Here is a 15530-nt window from a genome sequence, read left to right as displayed (position 1 = left end):
CTGTAGGCCGTCAAAATACAAGACAGACAACAAATTTGCCATTTTTAACCAGTCGAGAGTCAGAAACCCTTCTGATCTGCTGCCATTTAGCCAACCAATCATGAGACATCTCTCTCATTTATTATCTCTGTGGATGCTTGGTGGGGGGGGGAGCATTCAGGCTTACAATTCGATCTTGCGCCACTTCCGGTTGCTGTTCATAGATATAGGAAACAAATGCAATAGAAGAGTCGCGCATCACTTCCGAATCCCGATTCCTTATTACTAAGCCTCCTTTCTGCCACTTTTTAAAAAAGCGGTTTTTCTCTGTTAGGTGTTTGTTTGCAGAAATCCATAATTTTAGCGTGCGATTAGATGGCAACGCGTGTTTCTTATCTTTCTTAGCTCAGCACAGTTTATAACTGAGTTTTTTTATACGTAAAAACACATTGTGGGTGTATGCCGGTGAATGGAATACAAGGCAACATGGGCATAATATCATATGCAGCTGCAATACAGGCAATAATGAAAATATTTCACACGGTAGGGATATATATATAATTTTTCCAGACAAAGCGCAGGATGTGATCCTGAATTCCCCCTGGGGCTGGGGACTAAAATCGATACCCATTCCAGATAAAAACATTAGCAGGGTTGCAATAACACTTGTAATGCAGAAGATATTATGGATAAAATGGAGAGAGACTTAAAATTTGGACGAGGAAATAATATGCAGTTGAAAAGGTTTATAACAGGACCGATGGGAGGGGAAGGTGGGTAGTCTAGAGATTCGGAGAAATCTCTAAATATGGGTATGTATTTTGTATTGTTATAACTCTGCACTTGCAAAATATATATAAAAAAAAAATTTGGAAAAAAAATCCATTGCGAACCCGGAAGCTATCTCTCCACGAGAGAAGATGCGTCTCTCTCTATTTTTTTATCTCTACGTGCGAGGGTACTGCGAGGGAGGATGAACCATGACTCTTCACATCCTTCTGCCGGCCGCTCCGAGGGTGGGGGCCGAGCCTTGACTGACGGCTCCCAGCTACCCAATGGGAAGCGGCGCGAGTGGCCACGCTAGCCAGTGGCAGGGAGGCGGGGGCGGGGCTTAGCGGCAGCGAGCGGCAGGAAGCGAGAGGAGCGCGGAGATAAGGGCTCGCTTTCTTACCAGCGTCCATCATGGTGGGTTCTAAAGGGGAGCGGGGGGGGGGGGGCAAAAAATGACCAGCGGAACGGGGTGCCACTGGACCAAGGTGGTCGAGGCGCTGATGGGCTGCTCCTGGCTGAATCCCGCCTCTGCCAAGATGGGAGCCCTCGGCCAGGCTCTGGGTGCGAATCGCGGGGGGACGAGGGAGGGAGAGGCCGGGGAAAGGCGGCTCCCCTTCCCGCAGATCCCGTGGGAAAGAGGAGGGTGGGCTGCGCTGGGCTCTGGCCTGATCCAGCCCGGGCTCTGGTAGAAGCGATAGCGAAAGTTGCCCCCCCATCCTGGGTTGGGGGAATCGAGGCTTTCTTTATTGTCTACATAGGGGCAGATGGGAAGGTAGTGCATCTGGGACAGAGTTTCCCCAAACTTGGGCTTGCAGCTGGTGTGTGTGTTTTTGGACAACAGTTCCCATCATGCCTGACCACTGGTCCTGCTATAGCTAGGGATGCGGGTGGCGCTGTGGTCTAAACCACTGAGCCCCTTAGGCTTGATGATCAGAAGGTTGGCGGTTCGAATCCCTGGGCTCTGGTAGAAGCGATAGTGAAAGTTGGCCCCCATCACGTGGCCTGGGGTTGGGGGAATCGAGGCTTTCTTTATTGTCCACATAGGTTCTCAACCTGTGGGTCCGCAGATAATGTTGGACTGCAACTCCCATCATCCCTGAGCTCTGGCCTTGCTAGCTAGGGGTGATGGGAGTTGTAGTGCAACAACATCTGGGGACCCACAGGTTGAGAAAGGCTGACATAGCAGCACATGGGGCTTGTCCATCTGGGACAGCGTTTTTCCCAAACTTGGGCTGGCAGCTGTTGTGTGTTTTTTGGACTACAGTTCCCATCATGCCTGACCACTGGTCCTGCTATAGCTAGGGATGCGGGTGGCGCTGTGGTCTAAACCACTGAGCCCCTTGGGCTTGCCGATCAGAAGGTTGGAGGATCGAATCCCCGTGACGGATCGTCCCGGGCTCTGGTAAAGCAATAATGAAAGTTGGCCCCCATCAAGTGGTTTCAGGCGCCTGCCGGGGTTGGGGGAATAGAGGCTTTCTTTATTGTCCACATAGGGCAGTGGTTCTCAACCTGTGGGTCCTCAGATGTTGTTGGACTACAACTCCCATCATCCCTGAGCTCTGGCCTTGCTAGCTAGGGGTGATGGGAATTGTGGTTCAACAACATCTGGGGACCCACAGGTTGAGAAAGGCTGCCATAGGGGCACATGGGGCTCGTCCATCTAGGAAAGTAGTGCATCTGGGACAGAGTTTTCCCCAAACTTGGGCTTGCAGCTGGTGTGTGTGTTTCGGACTACAGTTCCCATCATGCCTGACCACTGGTCCTGCTGTAGCTAGGGATGCGGGTGGCGCTGTGGTCTAAACCACTGAGCCTCTTGGACTTGCCAGTCAGAAGGTTGGAGGTTTGAATCCCCGTGACGGGGTGAGCTCCTGTTGCTCTGTCCCAGCTCCTGCCTACGTAGCCGTTCAAAAGCGCACCAGTGCAATAGGTGCCGCCCTGGCGGGAAGGTAAACGGCGTTTCTGTGCGCTCTGATTTCTGTCACAATGTCCCGTTGCACCAGAAGTGGTTTAGTCATGCTAGCCACATGATGCAGAAAGCTGTCCGTGGACAAGCACTGGCTCCCTTGGGCTGAAAGCAAGATGAGCACCACAACCCCAGAGTCGCCTTTGACTGGACTTAACCATCCAGGAGTTCTTTACCTTTACCTTATAGCTAGGGATGATAGGAGTTGTAGTCCAAAAACAGCTGGAGGCCCACATTTGAGAAAGAAGGAAGATTCTGATCTGAGCGTCTCCTGCCTTGCGGGGATATCTTTGAGAGAAGAAAAGGCTAAGGAGTGCACAAATCTAGAGTGGGGTCCCTAACACATTTGGGCAGTGCCTTGTGTGCTTTTTGTATGCCAGTGTAGTGTAGTGGTTAAGAGCAGTGGACTTGTAATCTGGTGAACTGGGTTCGCTTCCCTCCTCCTCCACATGCAGCTGCTGGGTGACCTTGGGCTAGTCACACTTCTCCGAAGTCTCTCAGCCCCACTCACCTCACAGAGTGTTTGTTGTGGGGGAGGAAGGGAAAGGAGAATGTTAGCCGCTTGGAGACTCCTGAAGGGGAGGGATAAAGCAGGATATCAAATCCAAACTCCTCCTCTTCTTCTTTCTAACAACTGCAGCCAAGCTGGTGCTTAACGTATTGCTCTGCTTTCCTCTGGACTGCATCAGCGAGGCAACCCAGGACCTCCATATGCACTGCACAGTCTTGTTCCCCAGGGAGGTCACTTTGGTGTTGCTAGCACAGCATTTTGACTTCGCCCCCAGAGGCACGCTCTATTGCTAACAAGGAAGAAAGTGGGAATCGTGTCAGATCTGCAACACACTTTCCTTACATGTGTGTAGTTGGCCTTCGTACCGAAGAGGCTCACACATAGTGGTCTGATTTGGAAAATCTCCATCCCAGTGAAAAAGTGTTGCCGAATTGGTTTCTTAATAATGTTGACTAACCAGCCTGCCTTCTCCCTCCTTTCCCAGTCTATTATGTCCTATAACGGTGGGGCCGTAATGGCCATGAAAGGGAAAAACTGTGTGGCCATTGCCGCTGACCGGAGGTTTGGTATTCAAGCTCAGATGGTGACAACAGATTTCCAGAAGATTTTCCCAATGGGAGACAGATTATTCATCGGTTTGGCTGGACTCGCCACTGATGTTCAGACAGTGTAAGTATTTGTTCTTGCTCAAAGCAAGAAAATTGGTGTTGTCCAGTGCTAGGGGCCTTGGGAACTGTTTTTGGGAGGTTCGTGGCTAGATTTTTGTGAATTGCTGCTCATTCGGTCTTGGTATCCCCAACTCTTCCAAAATGGGAAGAGTGGCTCTCTTGGCAAGGTTGCTTTGAAGTTGCGAATATCAGAAAATGTTTTGGAATATCAGAAAATACTGATAATGTTTTGTAGTTTTTCTCATCACCTGAGCTGTTGGACTGGGACAGTTTTTTTCAGAGGCAAAAATTCCCTGCAGCTGAGCATGTTATAGATCACCAACACACACACATCATGTGAACTGAAAGTTAAAATATTCAGTATCTTGAGGGTTTGTTTTTGTTTTGCCTTTTTAGAACACAGAAGCCAAGTTCCTAGAAGAATGAGCTACATTTCCCCCTCTTAAAACAGAGATGGGAAACCTCTGAACTCTAGATTTTTTGGACTCCCAATTCCCATTATCCCCAGCCAGCATGGCCCATGGTCAAGGATAATGGGGTTTGTAGTCCAGCAATATCTTTGTCTTAGAACAATGCAATTTTGAATTGAAACTCAGATCAAATGCAAACATGTTTTAAGAATGGCTTATTAAATGGCATTGCCTAATTTTTTTCACAGGGTGTGTGTTTAAGAGCAATAACATATTGGCATTAAATAATCTCCCCCACCCCAATTCATAGAGACAATAGGTTCGAACTTCTAAATTTTAAGCTGAATTTATCAAATTGTGAGTAGTAGAGAAGTCTGGGCTTCCAGCCGGTGCAGGTTTTGCAAAGTACTTGCATAGATCTGTGTTGTATCCTGCAACAACTAAGACTTAGTCTTATAAATGATTTTGGTCTTATAAAAAAAGGAAACTGGAGATTACTTAAATTAGTCCAAAATTCTCCAATAAACAACTGTCCGCCATGCCATGGGGAGCAGTTGCAGAATGTCCTGAGATATGTACATTGTGCTTCCTCAGCCACCAAGTGGAAAATGGATTTAGGGCCTTAAAATGGAATAAACACCAGTTTTTGTCTCTTAACAGTGCTCAAAGGCTCAAGTTCCGGCTGAATCTTTATGAGCTGAAAGAAGGTCGGCAAATCAAACCGCAGACCCTGATGAGTATGGTGTCTAACCTGCTGTATGAGAGACGGTAAAGGGTTTAAAAGAATTGCATTTCAGCTAAGAAGTTCAGTAACTTGGGGGCAGGGGGGTGAATGCATGGGATTGAACTGAAGATAAATCCTAGAACAGATTGAAGCCCTAGCTGCAACTGAACTCCTGGAATCTCTGCTGGCTGGTGGGTTCTCTTGAAGCACCAGTTTGATTTGGAAGAGACGAGGAGGTCCTGTGGCCCATTCCTTCTGCTCAGAGCCAGTGTGGTGTAGTGGTTAAGAGCGGTGGACTCGTAATCTGGTGAACCGGGTTCGCTTCCCTGCTCCTCCACATGCAGCTGCTGGGTGACCTTGGGCTAGTCACACTTCTCTGAAGTCTCTCAGCCCCACTCACCTCACAGAGTGTTTGTTGTGGGGGAGGAAGGGAAAGGAGAATGTTAGCTGCTTTGAGATTGATTCCGGTAGTGAAAAAGCGGGATATCAAATCCAAACTCTTCTCTTCTTCTTCAAAGATGGGATCATCCATCTGCCAACCCCCTCAAATTGTCAGGGAACGGTCTGAATCAGAGGATGGGGGAATGCATTCTAAGGCAGATCAGCTTGTCTCTGAAGAGGAGGAGGGGGAAATTTCGCCTCCCTTGTTTCCAGTGGTTTCAGTAGCAGAGAGAGACACAGACACGGAGCAGCTTTGACAGGAGTTACCTAGTTACGAGATAATGGAAAGAGAAACAGAAGGGAGGGAACAGCCAGCAGAGATGTCATTAGAGCAGTGGTTTTCAACCTGTGGGTCCCCAGATGTTGTTGGACTACAACTCCCATCATCCTTGAGCTCTGGCCTTGCTAGCTAGGGGTGATGGGAATTGTAGTTCAACAACATCTGGGGACCCACAGGTTGAGAAAGGCGGCATTAGAGAGTGTGGGGGACCCTCCCTCTTCAAGAACTAGGAGGTCCGACCGTATTAGAGAACAAAGAATGCAGAGAGGAGGAAGAGGAACTTCCCATTGGTGTCCAGGATGTTGCCAGGGACGGAAGCAGGAGAAATTTAGAGTAGCCAGCTGCTCTCCGTGTGGAGAGATGTGGATTTTTGCATGCAGCCAATTCAGATGACTGAATTAAAAAGGACTGTAAAATAAAAAAGGACTATAAAATGGGCTGGATGAATCCTAGCCGGAATTAAGATTGCCGGAAGAAATATCAACAACCTCAGATATGCAGATGACACAACCTTGATGGCAGAAAGTGAGGCGGAATTAAAGAACCTTTTAATGAGGGTGAAAGAGGAGAGGGCAAAATATGGTCTGAAGTTCAACATCAAAAAAATGAAGATCATGGCCACTGGTCCCATCACCTCCTGGCAAATAGAAGGGGAAGAAATGGAGGCAGTGAGAGATTTTACTTTCTTGAGCTCCATGATCACTGCAGATGGTGACAGCAGCCACGAAATTAAAAGATGCCTGCTTCTTGGGAGAAAAGCAATGACAAACCTACACAGCATCTTAAAAAGCAAAGACATCACCTTGCCCACAAAGGTCCGTATAGTTAAAGCTATGGTTTTCCCAGTAGTGATGTATGGAAGTGAGAGCTGGACCATAAAGAAGGCTGATCGCCGAAGAATTGATGCTTTTGAATTACGGTGCATGAAAGAGATTATTGAGATTCCCATGGACTGCAAGAAGATCAAACCTCTCCATTCTGAAGGAAATCAGCCCTGAGTGCTCACTGGAAGGACAGATCCTGAAGCTGAGGCTCCAATACTTTGGCCACCTCATGAGAAGAGAAGACTCCTTGGAAAAGACCCTGATGTTGGGAAAGATGGAGGGCACAAGGAGAAGGCGACAGCAGAGGACGAGGTGGTTGGACGGTGTTCTTGAAGCTACCAGCATGAGTTTGACCAAACTGCGGGAGGCAGTGGAAGGCAGGAGTGCCTGGTGTGCTCGGGTCCATGGGGTAATGAAGAGTCGGACACAACTAAACGACAACATAAAATATAAACTTCCCGTTAATTCTTGTCTGTGAAGTTACCGAAGGGAGGGAAGGACTCTGCACACCTGACACAAATCAATACATATGTCAGGCCAAAAGCAGGTGTACATATGTATTGATTTGTGTCAGGTGTGCAGAGTCCTCCCCTCCCTTCGGTAACTTCACAGACAAGAATTAACAGGAAGTTTATATTTTATGTTGTCGTTTAGTCGTGTAGCTCTAGCAAGCTACATCTGAACTGGAGGGGCTGGGGAGTTCTGCCCTTCTCTCCAGATATTTGAAGATCTGGCCAATTCTAAGCATAACCTAAACTTGTCTGCTTAGGCATCCCAACGGAAATGTGATTGGATGTATTTTCCTGCCGCTTCCCTTTTTCTTGAAGTTGGGTTTTTAATAGCTTTTTTTTAGCATAGCTTTGTCATGTTTAGATGGTGTTTGGGACGTGTTTACTGAATGGATAGCTAACACACCTTTTCCTGCTGTTTTCAGATTTGGACCTTACTACACGGAGCCCGTGATAGCCGGCTTGGACCCGGTCACGTACGAGCCCTTCATCTGCTCCTTAGACCTGATCGGCTGCCCAATGACAACGGAGGACTTTGTGGTCAGCGGGACTTGCGCAGAGCAGATGTACGGCATGTGCGAGTCCCTGTGGGAGCCAGACATGGTAAGAGGGATGCCGCCTTAGCCAGGAGCACACAAGAAGCATGGGCATGAGTGTTTCTGCTTTCATTACCTTGGCAAGGCCAAGATTTTGTGGGGCTGCCTCTAAAAACGGCTGCTCTCGCTAATGCACAGTGCCTCTTAATGGTGCCAAGGGCCTTCTGGCGGTTCCCTCACTGCGAGAAGCAAAGCTACAGGGAACCAAGCAGAGGGCCTTCTCGGTAGTGGCACCCGCCCTGTGGAACACCCTCCCATCAGATGTCAAAGAGATAAACAACTACCTGACATTTAGAAGACATCTGAAGGCAGACCTGTTCCGGGAAGTTTTTAATGTGTGACATTTTGATGTATTTTTAATCCTTGTTGGAAGCCACCCAGAGTGGCTGGGGAAACCCAGCCAGATGGGCGGGGTACAAACAAACAAACAAACAAACAAACAAACAAATAAATAAATTTATTATTATTATTATTATTATTATTATTATTATTATTATTATTATTAATTTATTGATTACTTATTTATTATGATACCGGGCCTTTGGCTGATTAAACATTTTATGGCCTTGGGGGGGGGGGGGTTGTGTGATTGGTTTGTTTTTGTTTCGTTACGTATTTTGTGCTGTCATTTAGTATTTTTATGTTGTGAACCATCCTGTGATCTTTGGATGAAGGCCAGTATACAAATTTTAATAATAATAATAATAATAATAATAATAATAATAATGATGATGATGATGATGATGATGTTGTAATCCACCCCATCTCACGTGTTGTCAGATTACAAATTTTAGGGCCTTTAAAAGATGCCACGTGATCTAATTCCTCCTTGTGCAAAGCTCGTTCTAGATACAACACACCTATAGGAATTCCAAATACAGTGGTACCTCTGGTTACGAATGCTCCGGGTTACGAATGCTTTGGGTTACGAACTCCACTAACCTGGAAGTAGCTGCTCCTGGTTGCGAACTTTGCCCCAGGATGCAAACGGAAATTGTGCGCCAGAGGCAGGCGTGCAGTAGGAGGCCCCATTAGCGAAAGCGCACCTCAGAATAAGAACGGTTTCAGTTTAAGAACGGACCTCCGGAACGAATTACAGTGGTACCTCGGGTTGCAAACACATCAGGTTACAAACACTTCAGGTTACAGACTCTGCTAACCCAGAAGTAGTACCTTGGGTTAAGAACTTTACCTCAGGATGAGAACAGAAATTGTATGGCAGCAGTGGGAGGCCCCATTAGCTAAAGTGGTACCTCAGGTTAAGAACGGTTTCAGGTTAAGAACGGACCTCCGGAACAAATTAAGTTCGTAACCAGAGGTACCACAGTAAAAGACGAGGGTTTCTCTCTTCCTCTCTTGAATGCAGGAACCAGATGACCTCTTTGAAACCATAGGCCAAGCCATGCTCAATGCGGTGGACAGAGATGCCGTGTCAGGCATGGGCGTGATAGTTCATGTCATGTAAGTATGCTTTTGGTTTGTTGTGGTTGGGTCTCTTTTTTTTTAGTACGTTTGCTGCAAAACATGTCCAAGAGGTTGATTGATCTTCATGGCTTAGCTGCTGGGAGAGTCGCTCTCCACGTACCAGCAGCAAGGCTGACCCAGAAAAATGAGTCCCATGGAAGTGATGAAGTTACCGTATTTTTCGCTCTATAGGACGCACCCAACCATAGGACGCACCTTGTTTTAGAGGGGGAGAACAAGAAAAAAAAATCTCCCCCTCTCTGCTCAGCGCCCCTTCAGCGAAGCGGCAGGAGAAACGGAGCCCCTTCCATTTCTCCTCCCGCTTCGCTGAAGGGGCGCTGCGCAACTCTCCCTCTCTGCTGAAGCCAGGAGAGTCTTGCGAGTTCCCGCTGCGCTCTGGAGGCTTCAGGTTCCTTTCGCTGAAGTCAGAGAGTCTTGCGAGTTCCCACTGCGCTCCGGAGGCTTCAGGCAACTATCCCTGAAGCCTGGAGAACGAGAGGGGTTGGTGTGCACCGACCCCTCTCGCTCTCCAGGCTTCAGCGAAAGCAACGCGAAGCCTCCGGAGTGCGGCGGGAGCGCTCCCTCTGCGCTTCGGAGGCTTCGTGTTGCTATCACTGAAGCCAAGGAGCCTGCTTTCACTCCATAGGACGCACACACATTTCCTCTTAATTTTTGGAGGGGGAAAAGTGTGTCCCATAGAGCGAAAAATACAGTAATTTAGTTTCCCCTCCTGCTTGGGGGTAGGTTTAAAGAGCAGCAGGCATTCCTGCTTGCACCAGTGAGAAAATGGTCAGCATCTGCAACAAGGGAGCTGGACTAACCTAGCTAAGCTCCTTGTTTTTCTAGTGAGTGGCCGATGCTTGATGGAAATTCCCCAAGAGGTAAAAAATATGATTTACACTGCAGGGCATCAGTGTGAGATTTCACCTCCGTTTCTCCTCCTCTTTTCTCTCTTCACCAGTGAAAAAGACAAGATTACTACCCGAACACTGAAAGCTCGTATGGACTAAGCACAAGGCATAGTTGTTTTGGGATGTTCAGTATTTTACTTGACATTATCTTAACGGCTGGAATGCTTTTCTGTTAAGAAAACCGTATATGATTTTGTTGTCGGAGCTCAAAATTATATATGATGGAAATGAGATGTATTGTTGGCAGAATAAATGTTTTCACTAAGAATTCTACTAGGCTTTTCATTTATAATACACAAACTTTATCACTTCTGAAAACAGTAAACAATAGGTGGTCATTAAGAAAAATCCATTCGAAGATTATTACAGTGGATCCTTGGGTCTCAAACATTTCGGCTCCCAAATGCTGAAAACCCAGAATTGAGTGTTCCAGTTTTTGAAGGTTTTTCGGAAGCCGAACGTCCAGTGCGGCTGTCAGCTATTGTTTCCTGGGCACCTGCACCAATCGGAAGCCACCCCTTGGTTTTCAAACGTTTCGTAAGTTGAACGGAATTCTGGAACAGATTACATTCAAGAACCAAGGTACCACTGTCGTGTTTATCAAGTTCCAGCACAAAGCAGTATTCTGGGAAAATTATTGGCTTGATAACATTAAAGAAACTTGGATCTTCCACTAGCCCAGCTGTCAACCTTTTCATAGGTTATATTTCATCATATTTACATATTTCAAGACCACTGAAAGAGGTAAATTTGAAGTCTCTTGTAAGATAGTCTTTTTTGTCAAGTGGAAAGTCTCCCGTACAGAATATTCCTTATTTATTATGTTGCAAGTCCCACCAGTACTACAGAAGGACTGGAGTTAGACGATGACCTTACAGGACTTGTGTTCATTGCGCACGTAAGTGAAATTGCATAAATTTAGGAGTACACTCCAAAAAGCCTCTAAACACCCATTTCTCGCCTGCTGTCCTGCTCTCTTTCCCTCCACGCAAATTGCTTTTCAAGTAGGGTTGAAGCTCTGGGGCCAGCTGGAGGACGTGGGGGAAATCTGGGACCGCTGCTGTTCTATCCCATGGATCAGCTGTTAGGTGGGGAGGCTGAGCAGCCTAAACAAAGCCCTGCTGTGCCTGAGGTCTCTGGGGCTTCCTCTGCCTTGACTAACCTCTTTAGGCTCCTGATAGGATGCAGGTGGCGCTGTGGGTTAAACCACAGAGCCTAGGGCGTGCCGATCAGAAGGTCAGCGGTTCAAATCCCCGCGACGGGGTGAGCTCCCATTGCTCGGTCCCTGCTCCTGCCAACCTAGCAGTTCGAAAGCACATCAAAGTACAAGTAGATAAATAGGTAGCACTCCGGCGGGAAGGTAAACAGCGTTTCCGTGCGCTGCTCTGGGTCGCCAGAAGCGGCTTAGTCATGCTGGCCACATGACCCGGAAGCTGTACGCTGGCTCCCTCGGCCAATAAAGCGAGATGAGCGCTGCAACCCCAGAGTCGGCCATGACTGGACCTAATGGTCAGGGGACCCTTTACCTTTACCTAGGATCTCCTCACAAGCCACAAGGACTCTCCAGCTCTCTCTCATGCTGTAAGAATATGATTCTATTTATTTACCTAATTATTTCCCAGCACTCCACGTATATGTGTTCACATGTAAATTGGGGGGGGGGGTGCCTGTCTAGAACTTCCTGCAATGTCAAGTTCATTTTTCTGTAGTTCTGATTGCCGGCAGGGAAGCCTAGAGTAAGTTTGCTCGGAAGTGCAAAACGCCTGCTAGCCTCTGATAAAAACAGATTCAAAAGCCGTTGTCAAGCTTCAATTTCCTTTGAGGCAGCATGCGGAACAAACAGGTGGATTTTAACGCGATCAGTAGATCAGATCCCCTGAAGCTTTAGTCATTTCAAGCTAGTTATCTGTTAACACACAGGTGGGCTTTGCTCGGAATTCCTCTAAAACCTAAAGCGGTGAAGTTAGATCACTATTGGAACTGGAAGAAAAGGAAAGCTCTACATTTCTGGCAGGTTTTCAGCTTTGCTGAAAGGCCTTATCCTTACGCCAGTAAACCATGGTTTACTGAGCACAAATGAATCGCGCCTGTTTTGCTCCTACCTCCCCACAAGCACTGATAGAAACCAAAGGTGGCCACAGTGTCTTGAGAACAAACCTCGCCAACACAGCCATTGGGAGGAAGCAGATGATAGGAAAGGGCAAAAGCCAGACACTGGCGCATTGACTTACTGCAGACTGTTTTGCTGGGTGGGCTAAATAAATAACAAATTAATTAATTAATAATAAATTTATACACCACCCATCTGGCTGGGTTTCCCCAGCCACTCTGGGTGGCTCCCAACAAAATATTAAAAACATGATAAAACATTGAACATTAAAAACTTCCCTAAACAGGGCTGCCTTCAGATGTCTTCTAAAAGTCAGATAGTTTTTTCCCCCCCTTGCCATCTGATGAGAAGGCGTTCCACAGTGTGGATGCCACTACCGAGAAGGCCGTCTGCCTGGTTCCCTGTACAGTGGTACCGCCGGTTTCGAACTTCATTCGTTCCAGAGGTCCGTTCTTCAGCTGTTCATAACCTGAGGCGCGCTTTCACTAATGGCACCTCCTGCTGCTGCTGCATTGCTGGCGCACGACTTCCACTCGCATCTCGGGGCAAAGTTTGCAACTGGGAGCATCTACTTCCAGGTTAGGTAAAGGTAAAGGGACCCCTGACCATTAGGTCCAGTCACGAACAACTCTGGGGTTGCGACGCTCATCTCGCTTTACAGGCTGAGGGAGCCGGCGTTTCTCTGCTCTGCAGACAGTTTTTTGGGTCATGTGGCCAGCATGGTGCAACAGAACACCAACACCAGAGCAGCGCACGGAAACGCCGTTACCTTCCCACCGGAGCGGTACCTGTTTATCTACTTGCACTTTGACGTGCTTTCGAACTGCTAGGTTGGCAAGGGCTGGGACCGAGCAATGGGAGCTCACCCCATAGCGGGGATTCGAACCGCCGACCTTCCGATCGGCAAGCCCAAGGCTCAGTGGTTTTTAGACCACAGCTCCACCCACGTCCGGTTAACGGAGCTCTTAACCCGCAGCGTTCGCAAGGAGGATGGTACATAACATGAGGTTCCACTGTAAATCACTTCTCGCAGTGAGGGAGCTGCCAGAAGGCCCTTGGAGCTGGACCTCAGCGTCTGGGCTGAACGATGGGTGTGGAGATGCTCCTTCAGGCATACAGTGGTACCTCGGGTTAAGTACTTAATTCGTTCTGGAGGTCCGTTCTTAACCTGACTGTTCTTAACTTGAAGCAGCATGTTAGCTAATGGGGCCTCCTGCTGCTGCCGGAGCACAATTTCTGTTCTCAAAGTTCTTAACCCGAGGTACTATTTCTGGGTTAGTGGCGTCTGTAACCTGAAGCGCATGTAACCTCAAGCGTATGTAACCCGAGGTACTGGGCTGAGATCCTTCCCAGCCCCTGCTATTTTGACAGTGAGTGTGACTGGGCACCTGTCAGTCACTGGGTGACATCAAACGAAACACTTCCTTTGCCTGCAGGGATTGAAATCACATCTGTGGGTAAAGGGCACTGGGCTTTTGAGGCACCAACTTTCACAGCTTCAGCAGCACTTGCAAACCCTGCTTTGGTCAGGGCACCGCGGCTTTTCCTGGCTGCAGTTTCTCCACCTGCTGGCTTGTGGCCAAATACTTGTCTGCCTGTGATGCTGAATGAATGTGAAAATGAGTTCCTCCCACCCTGCTTCCCTTTTGAGACCCACCTCCCCAGTCCCCCCCCCCCCGCCTCAGAAATACATTTTAAAAAAAGAACTGTACACAAAGTTTTAATTTTATTTCGTTTGTCCCACCTGGGAGACTTCACCTTGTTAACATGCATGCATTTCAAAACACTAAGTGTCTCATACTTCTTCTAGCAAACAGATAAGCACATTGAACTTTTAATCTCTATTTTTAAAAAAATGTTGTGAAAATTGAAACGGGTGCGTTTTTTCATAGTTTTTTGTTTACTTTTTTTGTCACCAGCTACTTGAACCTTTTGTGATAACATCTTTAAAAACACCTTTGAGTCCACTGCATATGCAGCACAAAAAAACAGGCTTTTTAAAAAAATGTAGCTCAGCGGAACTGACTCATGATTCCTTCACCCTGACTAGGAACACAGGAGCTGCGTTTACAATTCGTACAAATTAAAAAAAACTACCTGTGGTGACACTGTGCAGACTTGCGCTACGATTTTCATTCTCGGGGCCAAGTGAGACTGCACAGCAGCTTGTTGGTTGTCTCGCTCGCATACAAAGTGTGTGTGTGTGTGTGTGTGTATGTGCGTTTTTAACAACAGGAGCCTAAGAACAAGGGGTACGAACATAAACCATTCCCAGGCTGGCTCAGATGTGCTGGAAACAACTGGCTGAAACAACTGAGCACAAAGTGGTACCCATGACCTTTGCAATAATCAATTAAGATCCGCCCCAACCCGTTTTACATTTGAAGGAGGCAGACATGATTAAACAAACTTGGTTGCCATCACCAGCCCTTAAAAATCCCACAACAGTATCTTTTTCAAGTGCTAAGTGCCTGAATATAACCCACCTCCCATCAAATCACTAAAAGCATGGGATGGATGTGTATAATGGCTGTCAAACACCAGGCTTATCCAATTTACCTTTTGTCCCTGCTCTTTCCAGGTGGTTTAAAATTCCTTGTCCAAGCATTTTGGTTTTTTAATTTTGCCCTGGAGTTTTCACCGCAAAAACTCGCTCTTTAGTGCTCAATCAGAGCAAACGTTCATTCTGGTTTTCTGCGGATTGCTGTTCGCTCCGATTGAACTTTAAAGAGCAGGTTTTCATGGAGAAAGCTCTGGAATAAAAACAAACGCTTGGACACAAAGCTTTAAGGTGCGGACTGTGCCTGGAAAGAGAGGAAGTAAGTTAAGTGTGGATAAACCCTCACTCTGCACAGAAACCAACTCTCATCTAGATTTTCTTCTCCTGAGTAGATGACCTCATCTTCTCCTTTGTGATGACCAAAGCATGCAGGTTTAAACTATGAGGACCATGTAGCTAGTAGCCACCAATAGATTCCTTAACAAATATGTCTAACTCCTTAGGGTTCAGGCTTTGGCATCACCAGAGAGCATATACCCAAGGCAAGAGAGCAGACAGAAACAACATGTACTCTGGCTGGGCACAATCCAGTTGAGAATGTGCATCTTGTTCACAGGAGCAGAACTAACACACACACACACACACAGAGAGAGATGCTTCCAACTGAAATTGCAATTAGGCTGCCTTTTGCTCTCTTTTTTGAGAAAGCACCACCAAGGTGTTCTCCAAGAGCCAGAAAATACTTTGCTTCTGTGGTGCATGTGTGTGTGAGATTAAAAAGAAGGCTCTCAGCTGACCTCTCTTGCTCAGGGCAAAAGTGCTGGCTGTTTACAATTCTTTGCCTGGACCGATTATGGCCGATGCTGGCT

The 15530-nt window shown here is 47.3% G+C and overlaps 1 protein-coding gene and 1 long non-coding RNA gene across 2 annotated transcripts; one reads left to right on the top strand and one right to left on the bottom strand.

The window, feature by feature from the left end:
- The first annotated feature begins 1005 nt into the window (after positions 1–1005).
- Positions 1006–10319, top strand: PSMB3 (proteasome 20S subunit beta 3). Its single transcript, XM_081838290.1, has 6 exons — positions 1006–1164; positions 3709–3893; positions 4963–5070; positions 7506–7683; positions 9043–9137; positions 10102–10319. The coding sequence occupies exons 1-6, from the start codon at positions 1162–1164 to the stop codon at positions 10148–10150; spliced, it is 618 nt and encodes a 205-aa protein (XP_081694416.1). The 5' UTR covers positions 1006–1161; the 3' UTR covers positions 10151–10319.
- Positions 10320–13868: 3549 nt separating this feature from the next.
- On the bottom strand, positions 13869–15416 carry LOC309328309. The gene is made up of 2 exons (XR_014150761.1): positions 15301–15416; positions 13869–15231 (listed from the first exon to the last, which is right to left on the bottom strand). It is a non-coding gene; the product is annotated as an uncharacterized lncRNA (long non-coding RNA).
- Positions 15417–15530: the final 114 nt, after the last annotated feature.

This window comes from Podarcis erhardii (assembly GCF_964252035.2).
Source record: "Podarcis erhardii genome assembly, chromosome: 13".
NCBI lineage: Eukaryota > Metazoa > Chordata > Lepidosauria > Squamata > Lacertidae > Podarcis > Podarcis erhardii.
Note: the sequence above shows the minus strand (reverse complement) of the source record. Positions and strands in the feature narration are given on the sequence as shown.

What these genes read in the sequence shown, in the direction of transcription:
- PSMB3 (XM_081838290.1), top strand. An exon ending in CCCTGTGGGAGCCAGACATG is followed by an intron (nt 7,684 to 9,042) that starts GTAAGAGGGATG and finishes TCTTGAATGCAG; the next exon opens with GAACCAGATGACCTCTTTGA. An exon ending in GGCGTGATAGTTCATGTCAT is followed by an intron (nt 9,138 to 10,101) that starts GTAAGTATGCTT and finishes TCTCTTCACCAG; the next exon opens with TGAAAAAGACAAGATTACTA.